General features: G+C 37.3%; 1 protein-coding gene across 5 annotated transcripts in view; it reads right to left on the reverse strand.

Annotated features, from left to right (window-relative positions):
• Positions 1-14,647, reverse strand: part of THSD7A (thrombospondin type 1 domain containing 7A) — a 441,557-nt gene that overhangs the window by 246,327 nt on the left and 180,583 nt on the right. For all 5 annotated transcript variants that reach the window (XM_035020648.1, XM_035020650.1, XM_035020649.1 and 2 more), the window contains exon 2: positions 8,666-9,497. In XM_035020648.1, the coding sequence (XP_034876539.1) occupies positions 8,666-9,497 (832 nt within the window). The remainder of the gene's footprint in view (positions 1-8,665; positions 9,498-14,647) is intronic.

Here is a 14,647-nt window from a genome sequence, read left to right on the forward strand (position 1 = left end):
TGTGGGACAGCTAAACTTTCCAGAGGTGAGGGCCGCTCATAGCAAAGCCTTAAATCTCAGGCTATGCTGTTGCAATCTGGAGACGCCTGCCTCCTCTACCCCCTTTCTTCTCCACTTCATCTTTGACAGCTTCTCTCAGCCAGGAGACCCAGGAAGTTACATTCTGGCTGAATTATTCTCCAGCTACACTTCCCCTGTGATTCTGGGGTGAAGAACTGGCTCTTAAGGGACCTTCCTCCACATTCCCTGTTGCTTGTCTGTGCTCTCCTCCCACCCACCCCCAACTGAGATAATCCAATGAAAAGATCCTTCAATAAACCTTTCAGGATTGTATCCCAATTACTTTAAAGGAATCTCTTTCAAGCCTCAAGTCCTAGATTTCTTTCCTTTTTCCATTTTTTTTTTTTAACTGTATGTTGAAGAGCTTGTCTCTTTTAATGGCATTTCTGGTGAAGGCAGGACAGTGGAATAAAACTGCCTTTACTCTCTCATGTTTGTCTAGAAATCAATTACTGCATTGGACTGAATGTGTGTGTCCCTTAAAAATTCATATTTTGAAATCTTAACCCCTAATGTGATAGTATTAGGAGGCAGAGCCTTTGAGAGGTGATCAGGTCACAAGGTGAGCCCTCATGAATGCGTTTAGTACCCTCATAAAGGGACCCCAGAGAGCTCTCTCCCACTCTGTGCCATGTGAGGATACAATGAAAAGCCATTAGTCTGCAACCCAGAATGGAGTTTTCAGCAGACAGCATATCTCCTGGCACCTTGATCTTGGACTTCTTAGCCTTCAGGACAATGAGAATTAAATTGTGTTGTTGTTTATAAGTCACCTAGTCAATGGTACTCTGTTATAACAGCCCTGACTGATATACATACTTCATTTGCTAATAACTACATATTCCATACAGGGAAGCACTGTGATTTAAGTAGTCCTTTTATTGGTGGAATTCAGATTGTTTTGCTGTATCAAATCATGCTATAGTGAGAGTTGTACATTTATCTAGAAGAAATTCATAGTAATAGAATCACTGACAAAGGTAGTGTCCGTTTAAAATTTGGATACATATTGCAAAATTATTTTTCAAATAGGTTGTACCAATTTTTGCCCCACCAAGAATATGTCTGTTTTCCCCAATTCTTTAATATTAAATACTATTATTAGTAAAATATCCAGTCTCAGACTTCTATCCTTAGAAAGACCTGCTTGCAGGGTTGGCCCTTGGCAGGCATCTGGGAACTTAACTGGTCAACAGTTTTCTACACTGTTAAAAAATTTTCTCTGAATGAGAAAACTGCTATAAATGTTCATTATGCTCAATTTGTTTGTATAAACAATGTGGTTCGCAGTGAATATTTGCTTTCCCTCTGGGAGTTTGGGATTTTTGCATATGCTAAGCAGAGGGTGCCCAAGTGATCAACCCCCAATAAAACTTTAGGACACCGAGACGCTAATAAACTTCCCTAGCAGATAATGCTTTGCACAATTTGCTGTAACTCTTCTTTGGAGGAATTAAGTCTAGGCTATGAATTTCCACCTGGAGAGGACCCTGGAAGCTCCAAATTTCCAGGGGAACCTCATACAGTTTCCTTCGGACTTCTCCCCATGCACATGTTCCTTTATGCTTTTGCTTTGTATCCTTTCACTGTGATGAATCTCAGACATAACTAACTATATGCTGAATCCCGTGAGTCCTTCTAGTGAATTACCAAAACTTGAAGCTTAGTGATCCCTGACACATTATTAAACTTTTTATTTACTAATCTGAAAGGGTGAAAATGGGATTAAACATTGTTTTTGTATTTAATTATGATTGAGGATTAGCATATTTTCTGTGACCTGAACCTATACTTGGCTGATTTTAATCCATTTTGATTTTTAGAGCAGTTATAGGTTCACAGCCAAACTGAGTGTAAAGTACAGAGAGTTCCTATAAACTTCCTGCGCTCATACATGCAGAGCCTCCCCATCATCAACATCACTCACTAGAATGGAACCTACATTAATATGTCATAATCACTCAAAGTCCTCAGTTTACACCACAGTTAACTCTTGGCATTCTAAATTCTATGGGTTTGGGCAAAAGTAAAATGGCATATATCTATTAAAATATCATACAGAGTCATTTCACTGCCCTAAAAAATCCTTTGTGTTCCCTCTGTTCATCTCTCCCTTCCACCTAAACCCTGACAACACTGCTAATTCTTTCCACTGTCTCTGGAAGAGGGCTTTGCCTTTTCCAGAATGCCATACGGTTGGAATCATACAGTATGTAGCCTTTTCTCTCAGTAATTATGCATTTAGTTTCTTCCATATCTTTTCATGGTTGGATAGCTCATTTCTTTTTAACACTGAATAATATTCCATTGTCTGAATGCGATACAGTTTATTGATTCATCTTCTGAAGGACCTCTTGGTTGCCTTCAAGTTTTGGCAATTATGAATAAAGCTGTTAAACATCTCAGTGTAGATATTTGTGTGGATATAGGTTTTCAGTTCCTTTAGGTAAATATCACTGAGCACATTTGCTATATCATATGGTAAGGAGTGTGTTTAATGTTGTAAGAAACTGCCAAGCTGTCTTAGAAAATGGCTGTAACCATTTCGCATTCCCACTAGCAATGAATCAGCGTTCCTACTGTTTCACATTCTCACCAGAACTTGGTGTTGCCAGTATTCTGGTTTTTGGCCACTCTTAACAGGTATGTAGTAGTATCTCTCTGTTGTTTTATTGTCTATTTCCCTGATAACCTATGAAATAAAGTATCTTTCCATATGCTTGTTCGCCATTTGTAGGTCTTCTTTGGTGAGGTGTGAAGGTCTTTGGCACATTTTCAGGTTGTTTTCTCATTGTTGAGTTTCAAGAGTTTTTTGGCATATTTTGGATACTAGTCCTTTATCGCAAGTGCCTTTCACAAATATTTTCTACTAGTCTGTGACTTACCTTTTCATTCTCTTGATCCTTTGCTTATTTTCAATTAGGTTTTGATCTTTTTCTTAATATTATGAGTTCATATGTATTAAGAAAATTAGTTCTGGGGCGCCTGGGTGGCTCAGTCGTTAAGCGTCTGCCTTCGGCTCAGGTCATGGTCCCAGGGTCCTGGGATTGAGCCCCACATCAGGATCCCTGCTCAGTGGGAAGCCTGCTTCTCCCTCTCCCACTCCCCCTGCTTGTGTTCCCTCTCTCACTGTGTCTCTCTCTGTCAAATAAATAAATAAAATCTTTAAAAAAAAAAAAAAGAAAATTAGTTCTTTGCCAATTATATGCTCAAATATTTTTTTCTCAGTTTGCTACTCGGGTTTTAACTTCATTAATATTTTTCTTGAGCAAAATTTACTCTTTTTTAAAAATGTAATTGACGGGGCGTCTGGGTGGCTCAGTCATTAAGCGTCTGCCTTCGGCTCATGTCATGATCCCAGGGTCCTGGGATTGAGCCCCACATCAGGTTCCACGCTCAGCGGGAGGCCTGCTTCTCCCTCTCCCACTCCCCCTGCTTGTGTTCCCTCTCTCGCTGTCTCTCTGTCAAATAAATAAAATCTTTAAAAAAATGTAATTGACTATTTTCCTGCATGATCTCTCCATTCTGTACTCTAAAGTGTCCTTGTTTAAGATTTAAAAATTTTACCATTTCTTCTAATATTATAAAAACAAATTTTAAGAATTGCATATATACGTGGGCTTTGCTTTGGTATAACAAGTGCCAAAGCATACAACTCGTCTTTTTTTTTCTTTCACAATTCTTCGTATTCCTTTACATGGCAAAGCAATTGCCCCCAAACAAAGCAAATTAATTAATTTCCCCCCAAATTGGAAATGCTCCTTCACCATAGGCAACATTTTACAGGGTTTTGCAGATCTTATTTCTACACCCCATTCTATTTGACCCTGATTATTCATGCAAGAACATAAATTTACCATTACTATTTTTATAGACTAAAATGCATTTAATTATCTTGGGACATTAGTTTTCTCTCTCTACTTTTATTTTTCAAAAGTTCCTTGGCCTTTCTTATATGCTTATTTTTCCCTTATAAATTTTACAGTAACAGTATTGGGACAATTTGGTATAGGCACCTCTTTTTTTATGTTTCTAAGTCTGGTGTTCTATGCAGAACTTTTTTTTTTTTTTTTTTAGATTTTTTATTTATTTATTTGAGAGAGAGAATGAGAGACAGAGAGCACGAGAGGGAAGAGGGTCAGAGGGAGAAGCAGACCCCCCGCTGAGCAGGGAGCCCGATGTGGGACTCGATCCCGGGACTCCAGGATCATGACCTGAGCCAAAGGCAGTTGCTTAACCAACTGAGCCACCCAGGCGCCCTCTATGCAGAACTTTTATAGTTAGGTGTGTCTACAGATTTCGTCTTTTTAAAAAATCTTTTAAAAATTTTATTTAAATTCAAGTTAGTTAACATATAGTGCTTTATGAGTTTCAGGGGTAGAATTTAGTGATTCATCAGTTGCATAGAACACCCAGTGCTCATCACATCAAGTGCCCTCCTTAGTGCCCATCACCCAGTTATCCCTTCCCCCCCCTTCCCCTCCAGCAACCCTCAGTTTGTTCCCTATTGTTAAGAGTCTCTTATCGTCTATGGTCTTTTTTACTTTTGTAAGTGCAGTATTTTAATCTTTTGTTTCCACCATAATGTTTAATTAATTGTTATTTGCATCTAGGAAATATATTGATTGTTTTGATATTATTTTTGTGTCCATCCACTGCCCCCCTCATTGAGTTATTTTATTGTTTATATTTTCAATTGATTCTCTTGAGTTTTCCAGTGTACAGTCATAATATCTGGAAAAAAAAATCTTAAGTTTTCCACCTGCTTTCCAATTTTCACTTCTTTCTCTTTTCAACTACATTAACTAGTACTTAGAGATCAATGTTAACTAAAAGTGGAGTTAATGTGCTGTCCTGTCTTATTTTTGACTACAACAGAAATGCTTCTAGGGTTTCACAATTTGAGTATTGCGCTGGCTTTCAGTCTGATGTCTCTTCGTCTTTCCTTATAAAAAATTATTTTACACCAGTTTTGGGGGCGCCTGGGTGGCTCAGTTGTTAAGCGTCTGCCTTCGGCTCAGGTCATGGTCCCAGAGTCCTGGGATCGAGCCCCGCATCGGGCTCCCTGCTCAGTGGGAAGCCTGCTTCTCCCTCTCCCACTCCCCCTGCTTGTGTTCCCTCTCTCACTGTGTCTCTCTCTGTCAAATAAATAAAATCTTTAAAAAAAAAAAATATTTTACACCAGTTCTTCCATGAGGACATGATTTCAACCTCTTCTAGAAGAATATTACCTGTGTGCAATTTCAATCTGTGGATTAAAGTCTTAATTTCAGGAAAGTCTTCTATTATATATTTTGTGGGGTTTTTTGTTGTTGTTATTTGTTTTTTCTGGTCCTATCTTCAAGAACACCAGAGTTTCATGGAGTGATCTTCCTTGCTTGTTTCCATATCCATCATTTTTTTAAAAAATTAGTTTACTTGGGTGTTCTCAAATTGTTCTCTATATCACAGACTCCTCTTCACAAGATATTTTTCCACTTTTTATTGCTTCTAATGTAAATTCCATTTCTTTTCCTTGTTTCTAATTCCCCTCCATTTCTTTTTTGGCGCCCTGCCAAATCACTCATTCAATTAATGAGTTAAGCTCATTCAATTTTCTTAGCTCCTCATTCTGCTTTTGGTTCAGAAACACCATATTTCCTTTACTGTCTCTGATTTCTTGGAGAACTGCTTGTCCTTACTTTCGTATCAACTCTTGGCCTGGGGCAATACTCTACTTAAGCTTGGCTGAAACTCACTGGTTCATAGGGAAGCCCCCTGTGTCACGGTGTGTATGTGTAGTGATTTAGAATTCTCGTCCACTGGTCATCAAACTTTAATCCCTCAATCCATCAAACTGGCAGTCCTTTCTTGGCAGTAATGGCATAGTGAGTTTCTTGTTCAGTTTTGCCTATTATGCCATCTGTTTTCAAACAAACTCAAAGATGCTTCAGCAGCCCTTTCTTTTAACACAGATCATGCCATACTAAGGAGATGTCATTGGCTTGGCCCTCACAAAGTTCAGCCTACTCAGAGATTTTGAGTATTTACAAAAGGTGCAAAGACATAACACCCTTCTAAGTTTCTTCCTTTGGTTAGGTTTAATTTTGCCACATTCTCTAAATCTCTGTCATTTGTGGTTTGAGACTGTGACTGTTTCCTATTGTCATGAAATAACAGACTTTTCATTTGTATTTTTCATTATTATTGATTTTCATGTTTGAAAGCAAAAAGAAGGCCAGATTTATCATCTGAAACTTGGAAGTTCTAGCAGTAATTCTGCTACAGTTATATTTATTTTCCTATGAACTGCTTCCCTAAGATTCTTAGGTTTATTTAGCTAAATTAATTTTGTCACTCTAACAGATGTTTTTAGCCTTATTAAATGATTATTTTATCCTCTGACATGACAAAATTGTTTCTGAATCTGATATAAGGTGAAAGACTTAAATTTGATCATCAAGTCTGTGCTCTGTGGCCCTCTGCTTTGTTGGTGTTAACTATTTACTCTTTATTTCACTAGCTTCAATGATGTGGTGCAACGTTTGAGCAAAACCTAGGTCAAAGTACCTGATTCTTATCTCCTCTTCACTAAGACTTTAACTGTCTTAATCATATGTATTTATCCATATATATTCTTATGTATAATTCTTACATGCAAGAAATATTAATAACCAATTTAAATTTAACCTATACCCTAATAAGTTATATTAGGATATTTCTAATAGAATATAAGAACTTGACAAATGATCTACAAATTTTTAAATGTGTTTGCTTATTTCAAACAATCAAATGGGAATATTAGGCTCTATGGCTCTATGCAGTGGGAGGTACTATCCTAATTACACTTTTAATTGAGTGGTCAACATTAAATTAAATGTCTACAGCATGTTAACTTGGTGACAGCAGGATACAACTCAAGTTGCCTTGGAGGTTCATTTAATTACTTGGTGAGAGCCAAGTAACTAATATAACTATAATATTTCAAGAAAAGAAATGAGGAAATCAGCTGAATAAGGATAGTCAGAAAAGAGTAAAACAGGGATTGAAATGAAAACTCACATGATACAGAATCAGAGGTGAACATACGTACATACGCATACTCTTAAGGAGTTGTAGGGAACCTGGAAGATGAAGGCAGGAGATCAAGCAACCACTAATGAGACCAAGAAAGGAGTTGGACTGATGTCACTAGATGAAGAAAAAGCAGATTACTGTGTGGCCGAGAGAAAACACAACTGTGTAAGTACAAAGAGGGGAGGGACTAGCACATATCCTAAAAATGGCGACCAGAGCAACACTATGCTGAGAAAAATTATTGTCTAGATATATCAATTGTTTATTTGTTCACTCATTTCTTTAAACTATATCCTGTACTAAAAAGGCTTTTAGCCAGCTTTCAAAATCCATGGATGGCAAAATCACTAGGTAAGAATGAGTGAAAGGAAATCATGGTAAGAAAAAGATGAAGACAGTGGGGTATGTCGGTGAGCAACACACTTGCCCCACAGTCCTATTCATGCTCCCAGGAGCCAAAGCAAACAGGAACAGGTGATCCGTTACAAGGTTTCCAGGACCATAAGGAAAGCAACCCAGCTGCTCACCAGGAGCACACGGGTTGAGGCTTCAGTGAAATTTATCTTATGTGTTTTTAATCAAGAGAACAGACTGCATGATGGAGTAGATGACACTTTCAATGTCATTTTTACAATAAAGATGATATAAAATTCTGAGTGATGTTACCATAATTTCACTCAGTTCAGTCCAAACCATAACTGCATAAATAGTACCAAAAAAGCAATTATGCAAATGATCCAGATAAGACACTCCCAGATGGTCTGGCTTATCCAAGAGCAAAATTTAGAATATCCAGAGAACATCATATCCTTTAGATAATCCTCAATGAATAATCCTCAATGAATATTTTCACAACAAATAAATCACACATGAGAAAGCCTTTCATAACATAGTCATTATTTACCCAGAGATCATTTGACATATAATTTGTCTAGAACATGCAGCCAATTAATTACATGTTTTCTAAACTAGGCTACTCATGATTAAATAATGTCTACTTACCTTAGTTTCTTCTGGTTCCCCTTTTTCCCTCTAGGGAGATTTATTCCATTTTATAAAATGTGAATTATTCTTAGGTATAGCTCCCTGGGTGGTTGTTTAGATTTTTTGTATAGGGTAATTCTGAAAATGTTATAAACTTGGAGAGATTACAAGTGTGCTTTATTCTCACTAAAATAAGTATCTGAATTCAAAATCCCCAAACTGTACCTTCTAAGTAAGTTTTCTTTTTCCCCCATTGTAGGTGGAAACAGCACGACTGACCTAAAAAAGGAGTAATACCTCATGGAGAAGAGCTCATGATAGATCTTTGACAGGAACATTTAAATGAACTCTAGGAGTAGAGGGCCTAAACATGAGCAAAACAGATAATGTCAGGAAACCCACAAAAGCTTAAGTGCCTTAAAATAGAACATGTTATACTTGGGGGTAGCTCATTCTAGGTTGTGCACATGTGAATCTCGGGACTTAGTACAGCAGAGCCTTAAGTACTTTCTAGCCCATGGCCTTGACAGAGAGCCACCCCCAGTTAATGGTTATAAAATGTTACCTCAAATCAGCAGCCTTCCCCGTCTTGTTAGTACACATAACCTCTCTGGTCTGATATCCAATCTGGATGTCCCAATATTTATTCTCTTGTCGGTTCTGTCTGTTTCTGTTTCTCTTTTTCTTAATAAGTTCCCGGGCTTCTGGATCCTTCACTCCTTTTCCTCGGTCCTTTTCCCGTTCTTTATTCTTCCCACGTCTCCTTGCTTGTCTTACTTGTCTCGAATGGGGCATCGAGCACGAGCTCCAGGGACCCACATGCAAGCTGTACATGCTCTCTTCATCTTCGCAGGGGCTGGACTGGCACACCTGAAACTCCGTCAAGTTTGGGCAGCCGGAACCTCCAAACTGGGGGGGTGCTACCACGTGACGCGTCCGGTGCTGGAGCCCGCTGCCACACGTCTTGGAGCATTCGGACCAGGCAGAAAACTCAGACACAATGCAGTCTTGCTGGCAGGGGATGAGGCAGGCCTGTTCCAGGAGAGGTTTGGGCTCGAAGTACTCACAAATGATATCCTCTGCAGGAATGTCCTTCTCTTTCTGGATGCATGTTATCTCTCTCACCTGAATGCCTTCCTCCCCCTTAATGCACTCAAGGGGTTTCTCCAGGCTTTTTGAAATCACAGGCTGACACTGATTCCAAGGTCCCAGGCTCCAGTCATACAACTCTTTGTGCCAGTCACACACTTTGAAACAGATCTGCTGGTTACTGGGTCTCTCGGCCGGCTTACAGTTTGTATGTAATGTCGTCCAGCCTTCCACATGAGCACACCACACAGCCCGGGTCTGAATGCCTCCTGGCCCACATTCATCTCCCATGCATCGGCCCCATGGACCTGAAAATGATACAAGAGTTAACAGTGCCACTAGAAGAAAACCATAAGTTACTTCACTTTCCAGAAAGGCATTTCAAGATCTAGTACATTAACTTCCCTGAAGTGTTATAAAGTAGGTCTCTGCACATGAGTGTCGGAAAGTAATGATCTGTACTCGGTATTTTTGCAAAAGGATAAGTGTGTCAGAGGGTCTATATAAGGTAACTGCTGGGACAAGTTCACTTTGGGTCCTTGTGGGATTAAAAGTTTGCTTTTTTCATTTTCTTAATTTTAGATAGAGAACCCTTGCTCAGAAAGGACATCAGAAATTAGCAACAGTGAAAACACATCACCCCTGCCTTGTAACCATCGGATCCATGTCAGTAGCAGGCTAACGAAGTGGCCCCTGGTGAAGAACTCCATCTCCTACAGGCTTTTCTTCTTCTGAGCAATTTAAGATTCTGGAGAACATGTTCTTTTCTACCTCATTTTCTAATGCTCTACCTACTATGGCTGCAAGAGTCTAGTGGGTGTGTATGTGTGTACTGATGGAAGTGTTCATTCACTGGTAACCAAAGTTAGGAAGGGAAAAAAAGCTTTTAAGCACATTCTGCCTTTATTTATTTATTTTTTAAAGATTGTTTGTTTATTTATTTATTTATTTGACACAGAGAGAGAGAACGCGCGAGCACAAGCAGGGGGAGCAGCAGAGGGAGAGAGAGAAGCAAGCTTCTGGCTGAGCAGGGAGTCCAATGCTGGACTTAATCCCAGGACCCTGGGATCATGACCTGAGCTGAAGGCAGATGCTTAACGTACTGAGCCACGCAGGTGCCCCAAGCACATTCTGCCTTTAAATTTAACCCCTATATTAATTTTTTTTCTCATCTCCCCAGTGAAGAATAAAGATGGGCAAGAGAATTAACATTTAACTAAAGGACTTCTGTGATTTTTATGAATTTGAAGGGTTCTTTGGAGTTTTATCAATTTATTTATTTCCTAAAATAGAAACTATTTGGGATTATAGCACTGTTCTATGGAATACTTAAGTCAGTGGCTTTAGTATGACGTGTGAGCTTTTTACCTTAGAATCCTTCTTAGCATAAATTGAAACCTACTTATTTGTACATTTCTTTTTTTTTTAAAGTACAACAGGATTTTCAGCACTTTGAAAGACATCTCAATTTATGAAATTGAGAATTACATTATTTTGGAATTTTAAAGAAATGTAATGATCATATATAATTACATGATTTTCAAAATATGGTCCATGGAACTCAAGGAATTATTTGATGTAGAGCCATCTTCAACAGGTTGTATTGGAAGGTGAGGACTACTCAGTATATAGGATTGGGCTCTAAAATCCCCAACCCTACTCCACTGCCCTTCTCCATCATTCCTGTTTCTATAAGAGAAGCTCCATTATTATTATTTTTAATATACATGCTGAAATTATGCATAAGATATTGTCTGACAAGAGGCTTCTACTGCTGAAAAGTGAAAACCATGAAATGAAACAGATTCACTCTTTAGACGAGGAAAACAGGTGACAAGAAGAGGAAGTGATTGGCCAAGTTCACATCTTGAATGAATAACAAAACCATCCTGGATTTCAGATTCTTATTCTTTTAATTTTATGATTTATCCTATAGTTTAGAGATTGAGACTTAGATGTTCCTATGCAAAATGATTAATCTAGAAAGAGTAAAACAAGAAGACTGTGTTCATCATGTGTAAACATTTAATTTTAACTAGAAACATGTTTACAATTCGAGGATGCCAACTTTATTACAAATGGAATAATGGAGTTGTAAACAGGATACTATTTTCAGTCAATCTATTAACTAATCATTACTGCACAAAAATAAGAATTGGATATTTGGCATATCCATATCATTACTTTATGAAGTTCACATGTAAAGAATTATAAGGGTTTAAAATACATTTAGGGAAATAGTGCTGATGTCAAAACTTTATGAGCTAAGTAAGTCAGTGCGTTTGTTATACCTGTCAAAATGCAATATCTGATTGTATTTTCATTTTAGTTTTAAAGGAAAACTAAAGAAAATAGGAAGGAAAATACATATTCATAAATGTGTTGATGGTCTTAGAGATTTTCTAAATATTCAGTTTGGGAATAGTAGGATACTTCTCAATAAGGGAATATAATATTATAACATTTTAGAATTAATTCCACATATCTTTGGTATTTTTTCCTCCTCCCTACTATGTTTAAATGAAACCGTAATCTTTATTTCCCACTCTAAGCACAGAATATAAAGGTACATTTATGTTGGACCAAGTTAGTAGCAAGTTAAATGCCATTAGGTCTAAATTTCAAAATATAAGTGTCTTGAAATAACTCAGAGTCTAAATCCCAAATGCAATTCAGGAGAACTCCATGATATTTTATTGTTTTCCAATCTTTGATATTAATTATGAGATTATACTAATGAATCAGACTAGGACTATTAAGAAACTAGGCATTTTAAAAAAAGTTTTTATTTAAATTTCAGTTAGTTATCATACAGTGTAATATTAATTTCAGAAGTACAATTTAGTGCTTCGGTGATCAGCACAAGTACACTCCTTAATCCCTATCACCCCCCACCCACTTTCCCTCTGGTGAGCATCAGTTTGTTCTCCAGACTTAAGAATCTGTTTCTTGGTTTGCCTCTCTCTCTCTCTCTTCTTTCCCTATGCTCATTTGTTTTTTTTCTTAATTTCACATATGAGTGAAATCATATGGTATTTGTCTTTCTCTGACTTACTTCACTTCGCACAATATTCTCTAGCTCCATCCATGTTGTTGCAAATGGCAAGATTTTATTCTTTTTTTATGGATAAATAATATTACATTGTATATATAACCACATCTTTATCCATTCGTCAGGCAATGGCCATTTGGGCTCTTTGCATAATTTGGCTACTGTAGACAATGGTGCTATAAACATCATGGTTCACGTATCTCTTCAAATTAGTATTTTTGTATTCTTGGGTAAATACCTAGTAGTGCAATTGCCTCTTTGTCGGGTAGTTCTATTTTTAAGTTTTTGAGGAACCTCCACACTGTTCTCCAGAGTGGCTGCAACAGTTTGCATTCCTAACGACAGTGCAAGAGGGTTCCCCTTTCTCCACATCCTTGAAGTAGGGTTAGAGGGAACATACCTCACATAACAAAGGCCATATAGGAAATGCCCACAGCTAATATCATCCTCAGTGGGGAAAGACTGAGAGCTTTTCCTCTACAGTCAGGAACAAGACAAGGACATCCACTCTCACCACCGTTATTTAACATAGCTCTGGAAGTCTTAGCCACAGCAATCAGACAACAAAGGAAACAAAAGGCATCCAAATTGGCAAAGAAGAAGTCAAACTTTCACTCTTTGCAGATGACATGATGCTTTATATAGAAAACTTGTAAGACTCCACCAAAAAACTGCTAGAGCTGATACACGAATTCAGTAGAGTTGCAGGATACAAAATCAAAGTACAGAAATCCATTGCATTTCTATACATCAGTAATGAAGCAGCAGGAAGAGAAATTAAGGGAGGCATCACAGTTCCAGACTTCAAGTTATACTGCACAGCTGTAGCGATAAAAACAATATGGTACTGGTGCAAAAACAGACACATAGATCAATGGAACAGAATAGAACACTCAGAAATGAACCCACAACTATATGGTCAATTAATCTTCGACAAAGCAGAAAAGAATATCCAATGAGGGGGGGCACAGTCTCTTCAACAAATAGTGTTGGGAAAACTGGACAGCAACATGCAAAAAGAATGAAACTGGACCACTTTCTTACACCATACACAAAAATAAATTCAAAATGGATTAAGACCTAAATGTGAGACTTGAAACCATAAAAGTCCTAGAGAAGAACACAGGAAGTAATCTCTTTGACATTGGCTATAGCAACTTCTTACTAGCTATGTCTCCTGAGGCAAGGGAAACAAAACCAAAAATAAACTACTGGGGCCTCATCAAGATAAAAAGCTTCTGCACAGTGAAGTAAACTATCACCAAAAGTAAAAGGCAACCTATGGAATGGGAGAAGATCTATGCAAATGACATATCTGATAAAGGGTTAATATCCAAAATATATAAAGAACTTATAAAACTCAACATCCAAAAAATGAATAATCCAATTAAAAAATGGGAAGACATGAACAGACATTTCTCCAAAGAAGACATCCAGATAGCCAACAGATACATGAAAAGATGCTCAACATCACTCAGCATTAGGGAAATACAAATCAAAACTATAATAAGATATTACCTCACACCTGTCAGAGTGGCTAATATCAATGATACATGAAGCTAGGCTTTTATCTTCAAACTAAAAACAACAAAAAATTACAGCAGTTATAAATTTGGCACTTAAAGATATTTAATTGGACATTTAACATAGATTTAGGTAATATTATTAATGGGTGTGTTTTAACTAATTGATGAAAATTAATATTTTATTACAGAAACTTAGATACAAGGTGTGAAATGATTTCAAGTCTGCCTGTTATTGCTGAGTAAGGAAAATACACATACCAAAACCAACCCCTAAGACTATGAAGAACTTAACACTAGATAACTATTAAGTTTGAAAATTATGCTAGAAAAGAAGTGATAAAGATATTAAACTCTTATAAACCAAGTTTTAGCTATAACTCCAGGCTTACAACTAAGTTTATTCAAAAATAAAAGTGTGTGATGGTTTCTTTGAAAATAACTCACGGTTTGCTGACACCAAATTAGGGAGAGTTCCCATTTTATACATTCTCAGAACATGGCATATGTTTCTCATATTATGTTTATCACAATTTCAATTAACTGACTGAATAATTGCCTATCATATTAGACTGACTTTATGGCCCCTAATGTACGGAACTTTGCCTGTCTTCTGCAACATTTGGTTTGATTATGTCTTAATTTTCATGGCTGGTTTTTGAATGAACTTCCTCAACTGTTTTGCTCAGAAAAGAGAGAATTTAGTTTGCAGATCTTAATATTCAAAACATTGTATGATTGATGTCAATGCCAGTAGAAAGAAAGAAATTGAGCTCAAGAAAACTTCTATACTATTTCATATACAATGACAATAAGCATGCATTTCTAAAGTTTAGATAACTAGTAAAAACATACACTCTAAGTACAAATACAATTCCATTCC

Source organism: Mirounga leonina, unplaced genomic scaffold (genome assembly GCF_011800145.1).
Source record: "Mirounga leonina isolate KUSES-001 unplaced genomic scaffold, KU_Mleo_1.0 Mir_174, whole genome shotgun sequence".
NCBI lineage: Eukaryota > Metazoa > Chordata > Mammalia > Carnivora > Phocidae > Mirounga > Mirounga leonina.